Below are 16,278 nucleotides of genomic sequence, written 5' to 3'. Positions count from 1 at the left end.
TCTGATGGTTGATGTGAATATGAACTGAAGCTCCTGACCAATATCTGAATGATTTTATGCATTACAATGCAGTCACATGATTGGCTGATTAGATAATTGCATGAATAAGTAGGTGTACAGGTGTGCCTAATAAAGTGGTCAGTGAGTGTATAAGATGATATTGTTGATCGTATTCTGAAAATGATTATAAACAAAACGCACTGGCTTTGCATATATAAACACGCCCCAAAGTGGTAACTGTCTAGTGTGTTGAGCAAGTTTTTCCGTGCCAGGGGAAGCGTAAATGCTTCTGAATGGCCATTGAATTCATGCTCTCAGCAGTCATGCCTTTTATTTTTAAATGTAAACATTGTTATTTTGTTAATTTAATAACACATATGAAACAATTATTTAATATTGTATTTATTTATTTGTTATTATTATTTACAATTTTCTTTTCATTTTCTTGGGAAAACTGGTAAATTGGGACCTGTCCCATAGACTTTCATTGTAAGTGTATTATTGTAAGGACATCGATTTTGTATTTAAAACTGAAGGATGAGATCACATATGCTGTTGATACCCCAAATATAGGACCTCCTGTTTTGAAAAATGGGGCTAATTAAAACAAAAAGGCACATAAATGGAAATATATATATATGTGCCATCAATGTTTAAACAAGGTTCATTTAAATAGCCTTTTCAATATTGCAAACATCAGGGGAGACAATGAAGAATTACTGGAAGAACAAAATAACAAAGAGCAGATTGTATTTATTTTATTGAATGAGCATTTCTCATTGATAATAAGTTAGCATAGCATTTTTTTGGATCAGGCTAATTTTGAAGTGAATAGGCAGATATGTGGTTTCCAGTTTTAGAAAATGTGCTGCATGTTTGTCATTCACACAAAAATTACAAATAATACAGAATATAATGTGTGACTTCTTTATCTATAGTCCCTTTAGTATATGTATTGATCTGTGGGGCTTTGTTTATAAGACTTCGGTTTTATGTTCCACTGAGCATTTAATACCTCTTGCCTCTGCACTTACACATCCAAATATAAATACATTGAGAGTGAATTAGATGCTATGGGTATCAGCTTTCGGATGGACCCGATCCATCGCAATCCCTTTAGGAGGTGGGATTCACTGTCCCACACGCTGAAACTCAAGCTTTACCATTTATTCCCTTTTGTCGGAAATCTGGCATGCTCCAGACCCGCTGTGCTTTCTCTGTTGTCTGACCAAGGCCCTTCTCAACATCCCCACACACAGTCTTAACATCTACGCTGTCTTCCTCCGAGCCACAACTTTTGGATTTCAGTCCCAAGGTGCTGCCGAATGGGTTGATCCGCACACGAGACTTGAAGGTCAGAAGTGACAGGCTGATGGAGCGTTTGTTGTTCCACTGGTGGGTGAGACGCTGAGCATCCTGCTCTTCCTGAACATGCTCCAGTGTTTCCAAAAGAGCAGAGCGGAAGAGTCCAGAAACCTCCTGCACCTCAGGTTCATTCTCCATTAGCACCTGCCGAAACCTGTGTATGGAGAGAGGAAGGTTTCATCTCATATTTTTCTCCCCTCAAAGGAACTTTATACACTACCACTAAAAAACACAGTTAAAGTAATCCATACTACTCAGTCTTCTGTAGCCATACGATCACTTTGTGCAACAAACAGAACAAAAATGTATTCATCATTCACTCTCAAATCAGATTTATAAAATAAAGCACATAAACATGGCGGCTACGTCAATAACATTAAACAGTCTATCTGAATGATCTGTATATACATTTGTGGTCTTCAAGGGGGAACCAGGTTAAATTCTGGCCCCTCCACTTGATTTCCTGTCACTCTTCTACGCTATCAATAAAACATGACCCAAAATCCCAACATCAGGAAAAGGTTATTTATTGGTCATGTCAGCCAGGTCCCCATTCTTCAAAGATGTATTACTGAGTTATCTATTTTTAATTGTAGATGATTTGACATGATCTTGGATTGTTCCATACTTGGAAGCTCATCTTGGGGTTGTCGTCATAGGAACAGGTTTGTTTAATTTAAACAGGATTAGACTGTGGCTTTATAAGCCGAGGTGTTAGTGGAAGTCAACCGGGCAACCAATTCATTCTTACATGAGCATCCTGTTGAATGAGGGGTAATAATAATTTATATAATAATAGCACAAACAATTTAGAGAACTTAGTAATAAGCACTGTCTACCATGCTATTAAAAAAGTGCATCTGGCTTTTAGGCCTAAAGTAATAGGATATGTATGATGATTTTGGTTGCTTTTCTCAGTCACATAAAGCTGGCTCTACACTAGCTGATTTTTCTAATGATTTTCAGACGGTAGCTTCATTGACATAATCGCTGGCCAGGCAGAGGGAGACAGACCGTGCATTAGCACCTCTCAGCAAGAGGTGTTAATCACTTGACTGTCTGGATTGTTAATGACTTGAACACTAAAAATACATATCCAGCTTGCTTGAAATTATCACTGGCTATGGGTGGGGTTGGAAAATGCCACCAAGGCGTGAGTGAAGACCAATGAGTGAAGTTCATGTATAAAGTGTTTTTTGTTTTTTTTGCCAGAGGACGGAAGCAATTTTTTTCTGCAGAAAAAACATGTTTTCGCTTATAAGGTCATACGCCTTCTCCAGATCCACAAAACACATGTAGACCGGATGGGCATACTCCCAGGCCCCCTCCAGGATCCTTGGGAGAGTAAAGATCTCCGGCTCTGCCTCTAGCATAAAGGGCGTGTTGGGATTTAGGAGTTCTTTAATGTGTTCCTTCCACCGCCCAATGACCTCCTTGGTTGAGGTCAACAGCGTCCCATCTTTGCTGTATACAGCTTGGATGGTTCCCCGTTTCCCCCTCCTAAGGTGGCGGACGGTTTTCCAGAAGCACTTTGGTGCGGACCGAAAGTCCTTCTCCATGGCTTCTCCAAACTTTTCCCACACCCACTGCTTTGCCTCCCTCATTGCCGAGGCCGCAGCCCTTTGGGCCTGTTGGTACCTTGCAACTGCCTCCGGAGACCTCCGGAGATCTCCGGGACAACAAATCCTGGAAGGCCTCTTTCTTCAGTTGGACGGATTCCCTGACCACCAGTGTCCACCACGGTGTTCGAGGGTTACCACCCCTTGCGGCACCTTAAACCTTGAGGCCGCAGCTCTCCACCGTGGCTTCGGCAATGGAAGCTTTGAAAATTGCCCACTCTGGTTCAATGTCCCCAACCTCCGCAGGGATGCCTGAAAAGCTCCCCAGGAGGTGTGAGTTGAAGTTCTTGCTGACAGGGCCCTCCTCCAAACGTTCCCAGTTGACCCACACTACTCGCTTGGGCTTCCCAGGTCTGTCCAGAGTCTTTCCCCACCCCCTGACCCAACTCACCACCAGATGGTGATCGGTTGACAGCTCTGCCCCTCTCTTCACCCGAGTGTCCAAAACATATGGCCTCAGATCCGACGACACGATTACAAAATCTATCATCGACCTTCGGCCTAGGATGTTCTGGTACCACGTACACTTATAAGAATCCTTATGTTTTAACATAGTGTTTGTTATAGATAACCCATGACTAGCACAGAAGTCTAATAACAAACATCCACTTGAGTTCAGATCGGGGAGGCTATTCCTCCCAATCACGCCTTTCCAGGTGTCCCTGTCATTTCCCACGTGCGCGTTGAAGTCACCCAGCATCAATATGGAGTCCTATTCAGGAATACGAATACTCTGAACTGCTGTTCGGTGCATATGCACAGACAACAGTCAGAGACCCCCCCCCCCCCACAACCCGTAGGCGTAGGGAGGCGACCCTCTCGTCCACCGGGGTAAACTCCAACGTAGCAGCGCTCAGCCGGGGGCTCGTGACACCCTGGGAAACTCCAGAGAATAATAGAGTCCATCCCCTATCCAGGAGTACGGATCCAGAGCCAAAACTGTGCATCAAATTAAGCCCCACCAGATCCAACTGGTAACGCTCCACCTTCCTCACCAGTTCTGGCTCCTTCCCCCCCAGTGAGGTGACATTCCACATCCCTAGAGCTAGCCTTTGCTGCCCAGGTCTGGACCGTCGAGGCCCACAGCCTTCACTGCCACCCATATGGCAGTGCACCCGACTCCAGCAGTTTCTTCAATGGGTGGTGGGCCCAAGGGATGTAGAGGAGGGTTTCACGTCGCTTCTTCAGGCTGTGCCCGGCCACCAGGCCCTCGCCGACGAGCCCTCCATCTGGGCCTGGCTCCAGACGGGGGCCCCGAGCTTCCTCCGGGCAGGGTAACTCCTCCTTTTGCCGTTTTTTCCATGGAGTCTTTGTGAAACATTCTTAGTCTGGCCCCTCACCTGAGACCACTTTGCCTTGGGAGACCCTACCAGGAGCACCTGGCTCCAGACAACACAGCCCTCAGGATCATAAGGGCGAGGCAGAACTAAAATAATTTTAGAAAATTCTGTTGGCCAACTTTTCAACACCTCCATTATTACTCAATTATTTCTCAATTATTTATACAAAAACAGCAGACTCTCTTTTCCAGTTTAATTGTCTCCTGTGTTCTCTGAGAGAGCAGAAAATGAGCACTCAGGACCTGCAGGTTCTTACTCCAAAGACTAAATTGTTCTTATGGAGTCTTAAGATTTTTCCAATTATTTCAATGAATTATTGTTTTCCTAATCTTCCTCCTCCTTTCTTACATCAATGCAAATCTCAAAATGCCATGATGGAAGGGAGTAGATTACAATTGTTTTAGCTAAGTTCTAGGACCTTATAATGTGCTTTCAGGGAAAAAATGGGAATGGGAATGATTTTAAAAGTATTTTTGAGTATTTTGAATAATGTGCATCTTAATTATCAAAGATACAATTTGTTTTGCGTGTGGTCATTATGCTTCTGGTTGCTATGCCTTTGCTATGCTCCTGCTCTCTGCACAGTGGGGTACAGTTTAGTAGGTTTGTCTGAATTTGTCAGGTGTGCATCCCGAGGGGCTTGTGTGTGATTTACAATTATCACTTCAGCACAGAGTAATAATCTCAAGTCAGAGCTGCTTGGTTGTCCAGCAAGGGAAAAACAAGGCTCTCTCTGTGCGGTGCTTAGTAAAGACATCACAAAGATGGCTTAGTAAACTAATTACCCAAGCCACCCTTCCCTGAACCTGCACTGATAAACATCCTAATGCTGTAAACAAAACGTGCAGTGTGGAGCATCCAACGAACGAGTAGTATTAACCATCTGTCTTTAGGCTGGATCACACTGCGCCAACAAACCATTTTCTTGTTTTTTCTTTTTTTTTGGAGGAAAGTATCATTCAAGTGTGGATGAGAGGAGTAAATGTAGCAAGATTACTGCATTTTCAAATAGAAACGAATCAGTGTGGACATGGCCTCAAACATTCTCATGTTGACAGTTGGATTTAGAATGTTGAACCATAACTGTCATTTTCACACTCCTCCAATAAACACCAACAGGCTTAATGGTGTGCTCATGTCATATTGGAATTACTGTAATTATGAGTTTCTGATTTGTAAAAAAAAAAAACAGTTCACATCTCTGTAGAACTCATTATTGGGTGTTTCTTCAACTTCGGCAGATTCAAGTCCAAGCCCTGATGACATACCCTGATAGTACACGAACATCACCCAGACATCTATTTGATGTGTGTTTACATCTGGAAGATGTTTTTAGGTTGTTTGCTCATCTGCAGTACATCTATAAGACGTTACCAGAAAGTAGTTTTTCTTTTGGAATTAAAGGAATATTCCGGGTTTAATATATTTTATCAGCTTATCTTATTCCCAACCACAGGACCGTTTCTAGGCATAAGCAAACTAGGCAGTTGCCTAGGGTGCCACCTGCTGGGAGGGCGCCAAAGATTTTTATTAGATTCAGTAATTAAATGGGTCCATGTAATATATTATATAATGATCCTACAATTAAAATTATGAATAATGGACATATATTAAAATATATACTTTATCAAGAGGTGGATGTCAAGGAAACCCCTTATCTGCATATTTATTTATTCTCGTTATAGAATCATTGGCTTTAAAGATCAGAAATAATCAGCCATTAAAAAGTATAAAGATGTATGTACAAGAGGCAATCATTTCTTTGTATGCTGATGACATCATTATTTTATATTAATCCAGATTATTAATAAATTAATAAATGAGTTAGATGAATTTTCAAGTTGTTCAAATGAAACAAAGATATAAGAGATACACGTGTGCTGTCTGGGAGGGGTTCATTTTTACTAAAACTAACAGATTTAAACTATTTTTTATTTTTGTTCTATGAAGGTCACGTTAATATGGTTGTTAAAACGTTTTCCCATGCCATCATCATCGTCATCATGTTCGATACTTATCTATGCCTTCCATGTATAGAGTTTACGGTTTACTGTCCTAGACCCAGACTTTCGATATAAAACTATGAAAATCCATGATAAAAATACAAATTATTTGATGTATAAAGATAATCTAAACAAAGAGTAATACACATAAACCATGTCAATATTTAGTATGTGGAAATTTATATCTATCAGTATTTTAAAAAAAATATGACTGTTCTCAGTTGTCATTTCCACCACACTAAACAATTTCACCCCTAACTACAAAAGTGTCAGTGAAGAGCATGTATGAGATACAATATGAGATCAGTGATGTTTAAAGAAAACAATGAAAAATCAAGGTAAAGATCACTTTTTGTGAGCAGAATATTCAAGAATATCAAGCTGTAATTTTGTCAAATTATGCAAAAAGTGTTAAAATACTTTTTAATTGTATTTAGGGTACATAAAATGTTTGTTATCAAATTAGCCTTAGCAAGACAAAATACTCATATTAAAATACATCACTGTTATTTACGACACAGAATTCTGTGAAACACTATACAGAATTTGAGATGTTCTGGAAATGAGGTGGGAATGTCCTTGACCTTTGAAAAAAATGACAAGTATGCCATAAATCTTCGGAGGTGCATGTACATACTTTACACTGTTAGACATTGTTAATAGACAAATTAAAAAAATATTGAGTGTGTGAAAATTTTTTACGTTTCTAAGGAAACTTAAAGGGATAGTTCAGAAGAATATCTCAGCTCTGTTGGTCCATAAAATGCAAGTGAATGGGTGCCAAAATTTTGAAATCCATATGTCTCCAGTGGTTAAATCCATATTTATTCAATAAATCCAATATTTAAGTCATTTTTATCATAAATTCCCCCTTGCCCAGTAGGGGGCGATATGCACGAAGAATGTGAATCACTAAAAACAGAAGAAAGAGAAAGTGAAAGTGAAGGAAAAAGGACTTAAATATTTATCCGGTTCTCACCCACACATATTATATTGCTTCAGAAGATTTGGATTTAACCACCAGAGTCATCTGGAGTACTTTTACATTGCCCTTATGTGGATTTTGGAACTTCAAAATTTTTGCACCCATTCACTTGCTTTGTATGGACCAAAAGAGCTGAGATATTATTCTAAAATTCTATGTTTGTGTTCTGCAGTTGAAAAAAAGTAATCTGAGATGGTATGAGAGTGAGTAAATGATGAGAGAATTTTTAATTTTGTGTTAACTAACCCTTTAATTAAAAAAAAAAAAAATGTTTTACGAAAGCTCAACAGTTTAAGGTAGTTTTTACACATACAGTATTTCTGTTTGATATGACATTGTATTACAACCTATGTTATCTGGTGTGCTTTGTTTTTGCAATGATATACAGAGATCTTATGAGAATTAATGTAGTGAATAAATACCTTCTTTGCTGTCATCAACAAAAAAAAGGCCATATACACTCACCTAAAGGATTATTAGGAACACCATACTAATACTGTGTTTGACCCCCTTTCGCCTTCAGACCTGCCTTAATTCTACGTGGCATTGATTCAACAAGGTGCTGAAAGCATTCTTTAGAAATGTTGGCCCATATTGATAGGATAGCATCTTGCAGTTGATGGAGATTTGTGGGATGCACATCCAGGGCACGAAGCTCCCGTTCCACCACATCCCAAAGATGCTCTATTGGGTTGAGATCTGGTGACTGTGGGGGCCATTTTAGTACAGTGAACTCATTGTCATGTTCAAGAAACCAATTTGAAATGATTCGAGCTTTGTGACATGGTGCATTATCCTGCTGGAAGTAGCCATCAGAGGATGGGTACATGGTGGTCATAAAGGGATGGACATTGTCAGAAACAATGCTCAGGTAGGCCGTGGCATTTAAACGATGCCCAATTGGCACTAAGGGGCCTAAAGTGTGCCAAGAAAACATCCCCACACCATTACACCACCACCAGCCTGCACAGTGGTAACAAGGCATGATGGATCCATGTTCTCATTCTGTTTACACCAAATTCTGACTCTACCATCTGAATGTCTCAACAGAAATCGAGACTCATCAGACCAGGCAACATTTTTCCAGTCTTCATCTGTCCAATTTTGGTGAGCTCTTGCAAATTGTAGCCTCTTTTTCCTATTTGTAGTGGAGATGAGTGGTACCCGGTGGGGTCTTCTGCTGTTGTAGCCCATCCGCCTCAAGGTTGTGCGTGTTGTGGCTTCAAAAATGCTTTGCTGCATACCTCGGTTGTAACGAGTGCATATTTCAGGCAAAGTTGCTCTTCTATCAGCTTGAATCAGTCGGCCCATTCTCCTCTGACCTCTAGCATCAACAAGGCATTTTCGCCCACAGGACTGCCGCATACTGGATGTTTTTCCCTTTTCACACCATTCTTTGTAAATCCTAGAAATGGTTGTGCGTGAAAATCCCAGTAACTGAGCAGATTGTGAAATACTCAGACTGGCCCGTCTGGCACCAACAACCATGCCACGCTCAAAATTGCTTAAATCACCTTTCTTTCCCATTCTGACATTCAGTTTTGAGTTCAGGAGATTGTCTTGACCAGGACCACACCCCTAAATGCATTGAAGCAACTGCCATGTGATTGGTTGATTAGATAATTGCATTAATGAGAAATTGAACAGGTGTTCCTAAAAATCCTTTAGGTGAGTGTATTTCTGAGGACATTCACAGTGGTCATGTCAAGAAGAGAAGCCTCAATTTGTGAACAGTCTTTCAAGAGTCCTGCAGAAACCTAGTCTCGTGTAGCCAGACCTTTGACTAGTGCACAGACTGTGGTCATGTCGTCTGAGGCTGAGACTAACAGAAACCCTACACCTACCCTTTCCCCTAAACCCAACCAGAGAAGGAGCAAATATAGCTCTCATAAGACACAGGTGAAGGCTTGCCTTCTGGACACAACCGTGAATCACTTAGAGTAAAATCTCTGAGTTTACATTTATTTATTTATTTCTATAATTCTGACATAAAACAGTGATCCAATGAAACCCAACAACCATGCTTGTGTGTGAATTAGCCTTTACCTCTGTATTACAGATCCACAGTATGATGGTGGCACTTTGCTACAAAGGTCTTCAAGGCCCAGTCTTTCTCCTTGGCTGATGTTATATGTGCTGCGCGGGGTGCTCATGAGCCAGCTATAGTCCACGCCACTCTTCAGTCTCCGGTATTCATTGTCCCGCTCGTGGTGCAGCCTCTCAGCCTCTCTCATCTGCCAGCTCAGCTCCAACATCAGGGTGTCCGTCACCACTTCAGATGGCTCTCGTCGAGGGCTCCGACAATATGGCTCACTCCAGCTGAACCACGACATGCTTGTTTATATACCTGCCTCTGACACCTGCCCTCTCCAGCTCAATTTCACTCTTACCTGTAGAGGTGCAGTAAAGGTTGTCATGGTTACACAAAACAAAAAGCAATCTGAAAAAAAAGTTACAGGGCTAAAATAGATGCTTGCTGTCTTATGTCACTTATGCGATATGGGAATTGTATTTTTGTTTTGGTTTATTTTCATGAGGCCTTTAAATTTTAGTTAGTTCCATCTCATCAAATGTGTCCCAAAATATGTTCCTGTTTACAGGTTTAAAGGTGCACTCAGTCATTTTCCCTCATTTAAAATGTGTAACCCTTAAAAGTGCAGTATGTAAGATTCAGAACCCCTTGTTATTAATGACACCTGTGGCTGTTAAGTGAACTGCAGCCTGTTGCTCGTCCTCAAGCTCGTGCACACACCCCGTAGGGATGCGACTAAAACAATGACGTAATGTACAAAGAGACTGAACTTGATTTACCAGCATCATGCTGACAGATTAGGTAGCATAATTATAATGACACAGTACATGGATCGGGACCCATGACCAACTGAATTCTACTCACTTTATCTTGGTAATCCCCGTTATTGGACACTTTCGCTTTTAAAACACTATTTCAGAAAATAAATTCCATCCCTGTCCTCTAAGGGGCTCTGTACAATTTGAGCAATGGCTTTAGATAACATTTGCTTGGTGCTGCATCCATACTGCCTGATGTCAGTATGAGTCCAAGATGACTGCCATAATGGTCAGCACAGCATAAACCAAAAATGACTGAGTGTACATTTAAGATCTGCTTCACTAAACATGCAAAAATAATATTTGTTTTTAAATTGGTTTCTTGAACACTAGCTCCATCAGTCATTGGTTGGACAACCACATGTTATTGTTTAAGCCAATGTTGCTGGTCGCTTTACACTTTTTTAAACTTTTGTGTTTATACTTTTCGAATTAGTCAACCTATAAAATGGCTATCTTATAGATGTCACTGCATATTAAGCTGAAGAAAGAATTTTAATATAGAAATTATCCAATTCAGCTTCAAGGTTCTTCACATTTTCAACATCATGTTGTTTACCTCTTGATGTGGTTAAATGTTACTGTAGAGCGGAGGAGGGTCGGGGCAGGGCTGGAACAACGCACGCCCAGTCCCCAATCCTCCTCCTCTGTACAGTTACTAAACCCAAACCCTCAGTGCACAGATGTTGACAGACAGGCATTGAGATCTCCACTTATTTCAGTCGAAGACTCGGAGAGAATGGTAAACAAACCCATTTCTTTCTAAAGGTTTGGATAGTATATTTACCTTCACAGTGTAAAACATTAGTTCTCAACTGGTTTTGCTTCAGGAACCAGCTTATATACTGTATTACAGTACTCTAATTGAGTTGGTTGGTGACCCAACACAGTGCCAAAATTATTTAAATGCATTCATATTACCATAAAGTGCACAGGCCCAACAATATGCCAAATTATATGATATACTGAATAGTAAACATTTTAAATTTTTGTAAATGTATTAACAAACATATATTCCAAATGCAAGGTCAAATGTTCCATTAGTATTAGGAAAATTATCAACTGACATATGTGTCTGATATGATACATGGCCATTGACGTCAACAACAAAAGATATGGGAAGTGTTTTCTCTACCCTTTTAAGTGTTGAAGATCATATTTATTTTATTATTTAATATAAAACAGTTAGTTCCGGCCCTCGAATTTGATTGGACGAGAGATGTTCCATGAGCACTGACACCATCAGTACTCCCTACGCTTCACTGTGTGTGTATCACTCCGATAGTGTTCATGCTGTTCTAAACTAAAGTGTATCTGTTAGGAGTTACTGGCTTTATTTTTTAAATTACATATGTTAGCCAGCAGGTGGTGGCAAAGGATCATTTTTGTGTGTAATATGAGCCAGTTGGTGACATGAAGTGAATCCGTTAGTCATTGTTTACATAGAACTGTGCTCCATGATCGCTCGTATTACCAATATATTACCAAAACTAGAAAATAGCTTTAAACGGCTTTAAACTGACAACTTCAGGATTAAGGCTCATGCTAAGAGACACAACAGACTGATTTATAACAGAACTCAAGTGCTTACCTTTTATCTGAGTTTCCACATTGGCTACATACTGTTTAAAATGGCGGAGGACATCGCTGTTTCTATAGTGAATGACTCTTGTGGTCCAGCTACTACGAAATAGAGAGGAATACCCCCTCTTGGATGTCTATTTTCCACTGTTAAAGCTGACAGCATCTCTGATTGGGTGTGGCAACATGTGATTGCACACGCTCTCTCTCTCTCTCTCTCTCACACACACACACACACACACACACATCCAACCGTCTATCCTTGTTTATCCAATAACTTGTTAGAAACAGCAGAAGCCGTGATACTATTTCTGAAGTGAACTTTTTGAATGACTAATGAAGTCTTGCAAGCATCATTTTATTTGAACCAGCAACAGCAGATTCTGATCCGTCGCGTAATAAAGTAGCTCCATGCACAAATGCGTTTTTATGACCAGACTCGTTTTTTCCTATATTTTTTTTTATGTACTTGTTCATTGAACTGTTGTATTTAAGCAATATCACACTCGCAATCATGCTATATGGCCCTACATCAGCACTGCTGTAATTACCTACGGCACTCGGCCAAATCACAGCAGTGCTGATGTAGGGCCATATCACACTCTTGCTCGTGTGATATTGCTTAATTAACAATGCACAATTATATGGTTAGTTGCATTCTATAATAAGCATTTATCGTTGTTTTGTTTTTGGGCCTTTCAGAACAAACCTGTAACCCACCGATGAGAACCACTGATGTACAATTAAAGCAGATCAATACTTCTCATAGACTTAGTAACAAAAAACAAAAAAAACATGTTTCCTTAAATGGAAACCCAGATTAGAATGAGAGTACAGCACAGTCAAAATGTCAAAGCATGTAAAAATAAGATTATTGTAAATGCATTTAGATACATTAATAACATCGCTTGACAGTTTGACAAAGCAGTGATTTTCTAAATGACGGTAAAGAATAGTTCACCCAAAATTATAATTCTGTCATCAATTTATCACCCTCATGTTGTTCCAAACACATGTTTTCTTAAATTGTCCTTTTCTAAGCCCAAACTCCCACCCCTTCTATCTGCTCTTTCTCTTTTCCTCTCTCCTCTATGTTTATTTCTCAATCGCTCTTTGTCCCTACCTTTAGAAGTGATCCAGTTGTCTTGTAGGGCTTGTAGATGTGTAATGGCCCAGGTCACATTTCCTCTCGGAGCTTGCTCTGAAGTGACTTACAGTTTGCGGTTGCTATAGTGATGCTCCCCAAGCCTATTCTGCAACGTGCATCATCAGCTTAAAGGCAGGCAGAAGTGAGGGGGAGGAGGGGTCATGCACTGTATAAAGAGATTATGAGCAAGTGTGGGCTATAAGGTCATGTGACAGAGGTGTTATCTGTTAAAAGGCTAATGCTGAAACCTTTTTCTCTTTTTTCACAATAAACAACATTTACAGGGAACTACTTGAGAAAACTGGCACTTTAGAAAACAATCATGTCATTTAAACTGCAAATTGAAATATGTAGCCACTAGCCACCATAGATGTCAAAAGAGACACGTTAAACTTTAAGATTTGTTCCCCAGCTTTCTTGAATATCTTTTTACCTCCTGGGGCCCTTAACATATGGGGTTCAAAAGTCTGAGACCACATTGAAAATATAGGATTTAAATTATAATTTAAAACTGGAAATTTAAACCTTGTATGACTAATTGCTTATGATCCTTATAGTGTAAGTCTCTTTGGATAAAAGCATCTGCTAAATGACTAAATTTAAATGTAAGTGAAATAAACAGGAAATATTGGGATTTTGAACCATTTAAAATAAAAGAATTTTATGATGTAAAAATGTATGTACTAATAGACACTAGTCACTAATCAAATCAAATAATTTGTGGCATTGGACATATAAATTCAGATCCATTTCTTCCAGTAAAGCACACAAAATGCTATTTTTTCTCTTTTTTCTCAAACCTTGCTAAAAAAAACATGGATCATCTGCGTTTGCACAAACTTGAAGTACCAAACTCTACTATCTACTATCTCTATTATCTCTTGACCAGCCCCGACCAGTAGGTGGCGATATGCATGAAAAATGTGAACTGCCAAAAAACAAAGAAGAATGTGAAAGTGAAGTGAAATGCATTAATTATATTGATCTGTTTCTCACCCACACCTATCATATCACTTCAGAAGAAATGTATTAACCAGTCACAATATCAAATCATATGGATTCATTTTGTGCTGCCTTTTATGTGCTTTTTGGAGCTTCAAAATGTTGGCACCCATACATTTGCATTGTGAGGACCTACAGCGCTGAAATATTCCTCTAAAAAGCTTTGTGCTCAGCAGATGAAAGAAAGTCATACATATATGGGATGGCTTGAGGGTGAGAAGATTATGATAGAAAATTCTGGTGAACTATCTCTTTAATAATTATAATATGTATTTAGTGAAAATGCAAAGTAGAAGCATTATCTCTAGTGGATTCCTAATGGATTTGGATCCCACTCTATATATTTCTAATGATTAGTAATTGGTAATATAGTGTATGTTGTCATTTTTAAGGGCTGATGTAATGTTTCCACTACCAAGAAAACAGATTGGCTCAGATGTGTTTACAGTATTTTACAGTGGACTGGAGGACAGCAGATGGAAAGGGTTTAATCCAAGCAGATGTCTCAGCTTAGCTACAGCAGTAAAGCCATGACACAGATGAGGCCAGTCACTCAGTTTGGGTCCCTTAATAAGTCTAACAAAAACACACAGCTTGCAGGAGGTTTATTGTTGTCTTTATTAAAGGAGTAATTTGCAATTTTTTAAGGTTTCTGTTTGATGCTAATGTAATGTTTTGACTTTCATTTTAAGTAATTGCTCAAAACTATCATAATTCACTTACCCTCATGCCTTTCCAAAGCCCATGACATGGCACCGCCCAGTGGTTGCTCAGGAAAACTGTGGATACAATAATAGTAAATGGGGACCTAGGAAATTCATGTCACCATTCACCCTTCACTTTATCTATTTAATTTATTTTTCTTGTAAGGACTGTAATTTGTAATCCCTCTCTCAGATTCTGATTCTATCTATATATTTTTTGTTAATCTTAACATAATCATTTATTCATAGACACACATATTATTAATATTTACCCTTCCTTCCTACCACAGTCCACTAATTATTGTCGAGCCAATCAGGATCCCACCTCTATTGAGAAAGAAAGAAAGAAAGAAAGAAAGAAAGAAAGAAGTGATTTTCCATTTCCCTATCACTAGAGGGAGACATTTACCACAATTACACAGTGACAGCAGTTACCAGTTGGCTCTGGTATTGGTTGTTTTGAAGTTGTGGTTGAGAGAAAGTATATCAAGCCAGGATCAAAGGAATACGAGCTGGGTTTAAAGGGATAGTTCACCTAAAAAATTAAAATAAATCTCTCATAATTTTCTCACCCTCATGCCATCCCAGATTTGTATGACTTACTTTCTTCTCCTGAAAAAAAAAAGATTTTTAGAAAAATATTTCAGCTCTGCAGGTCCATACAATTCAAGTGAATAGTGACCATTTGACTCCAAAAGTAATCCATTTGACTCCAGTTGTTAAATCCATGTGTAAAGAAGCTATATGATAGGTGTGGGTAGGTGCATAAATAGCCCTGGGCTTCCGGGGCTGTAGTGCTGAATCTTTTTCTCTTATACCCAACAGTTTCTACCTCATTCCCGTGGCGTGCATCTATTTTCCCTATGGTTGCAAGGTGCTGTAGCATTGCCCCTCCCCGCTTGAACACGAGCAGAAAGTTGCTGCACAGACTCAGTTTCTGTGTTCACAATAGCATACAACAATAGGATAAAATGAGGTAAGAATAGGGGGTCAGGAATTGGCTGGTTAGCAGGTCCCTGTTTCCACCTGCTGGTAGATGCTGGAACTACACCACCTGATGGCAAAAAGCATATTTCTCCATAGACAGCCATTCAATGTTTTATGATGAAATAAAAACAATTTCCAAGAACCATTTCAATTTCAATTATTTCATTACATTATAGCACATCGTCATCCAGTGACAGATTGTTTTTGAAGGGCTCTTAAAAGCGTGAAATTGATTTATATTTTTCCCTATCTATTCCCATTGACGAGTGATCAGTCACATGACACCCGATCCCAGAACTGAGCACACATGAGCAAAGATGGTAGCCTCCATTTCACTAACATTCTGGGAATCCTGCGCTAGCTGAGCACAGTCATAGAGATGAATGGGTATGCTAACAGATAGTTCTCTCCAGGTATTTTATAGCTCCATGGGTAAGATTCCCCCCTTAAGAACGATGTTCATTTACTTTCAAATTGTAACATATATAAACTTTTACCATGTGCAGGATGATAATGCATCATCCAACATATTACCAAGGGAAATAAATAGAAACATTTGCTAAATTTGATGTCATAGCACAAAATTAAAAATAATGAAAAGGGGCCATCTTACCCCACTAATGGGGTGTCAAATTGGGAGTCTCACTCCCTAGGTGTCAAAGACTGAAGCTGTGTTCACACTGCAATCTACAGAT

At 39.5% G+C, this 16,278-nt stretch overlaps 1 protein-coding gene across 1 annotated transcript; it reads right to left on the bottom strand.

Moving 5' to 3' along the window:
- Positions 1-494: 494 nt before the first annotated feature.
- rd3 (retinal degeneration 3, GUCY2D regulator) lies at positions 495-13,010 on the bottom strand. Its single transcript, XM_052099226.1, has 3 exons — positions 12,867-13,010; positions 9,359-9,702; positions 495-1,519 (listed from the first exon to the last, which is right to left on the bottom strand). The coding sequence occupies exons 2-3, from the start codon at positions 9,643-9,645 to the stop codon at positions 1,153-1,155; spliced, it is 654 nt and encodes a 217-aa protein (XP_051955186.1). The 5' UTR covers positions 9,646-9,702; positions 12,867-13,010; the 3' UTR covers positions 495-1,152.
- Between the last annotated feature and the right edge of the window lie 3,268 nt (positions 13,011-16,278).

The sequence above is a fragment of the Xyrauchen texanus genome, chromosome 30 (genome assembly GCF_025860055.1).
Source record: "Xyrauchen texanus isolate HMW12.3.18 chromosome 30, RBS_HiC_50CHRs, whole genome shotgun sequence".
Lineage (NCBI taxonomy): Eukaryota > Metazoa > Chordata > Actinopteri > Cypriniformes > Catostomidae > Xyrauchen > Xyrauchen texanus.
Note: the sequence above shows the minus strand (reverse complement) of the source record. Positions and strands in the feature narration are given on the sequence as shown.

Coding starts and splice junctions, on each gene's coding strand:
- rd3 (XM_052099226.1), bottom strand. CDS start 9,645: ATGTCGTGGTTCAGCTGGAGTGAGCCATATTGTCGGAGCCCTCGACGA. Junction 1,520..9,358: donor TGTGGATCTGTAATACAGAG/GTAAAGGCTAAT, acceptor CTCCATACACAG/GTTTCGGCAGGTGCTAATGG.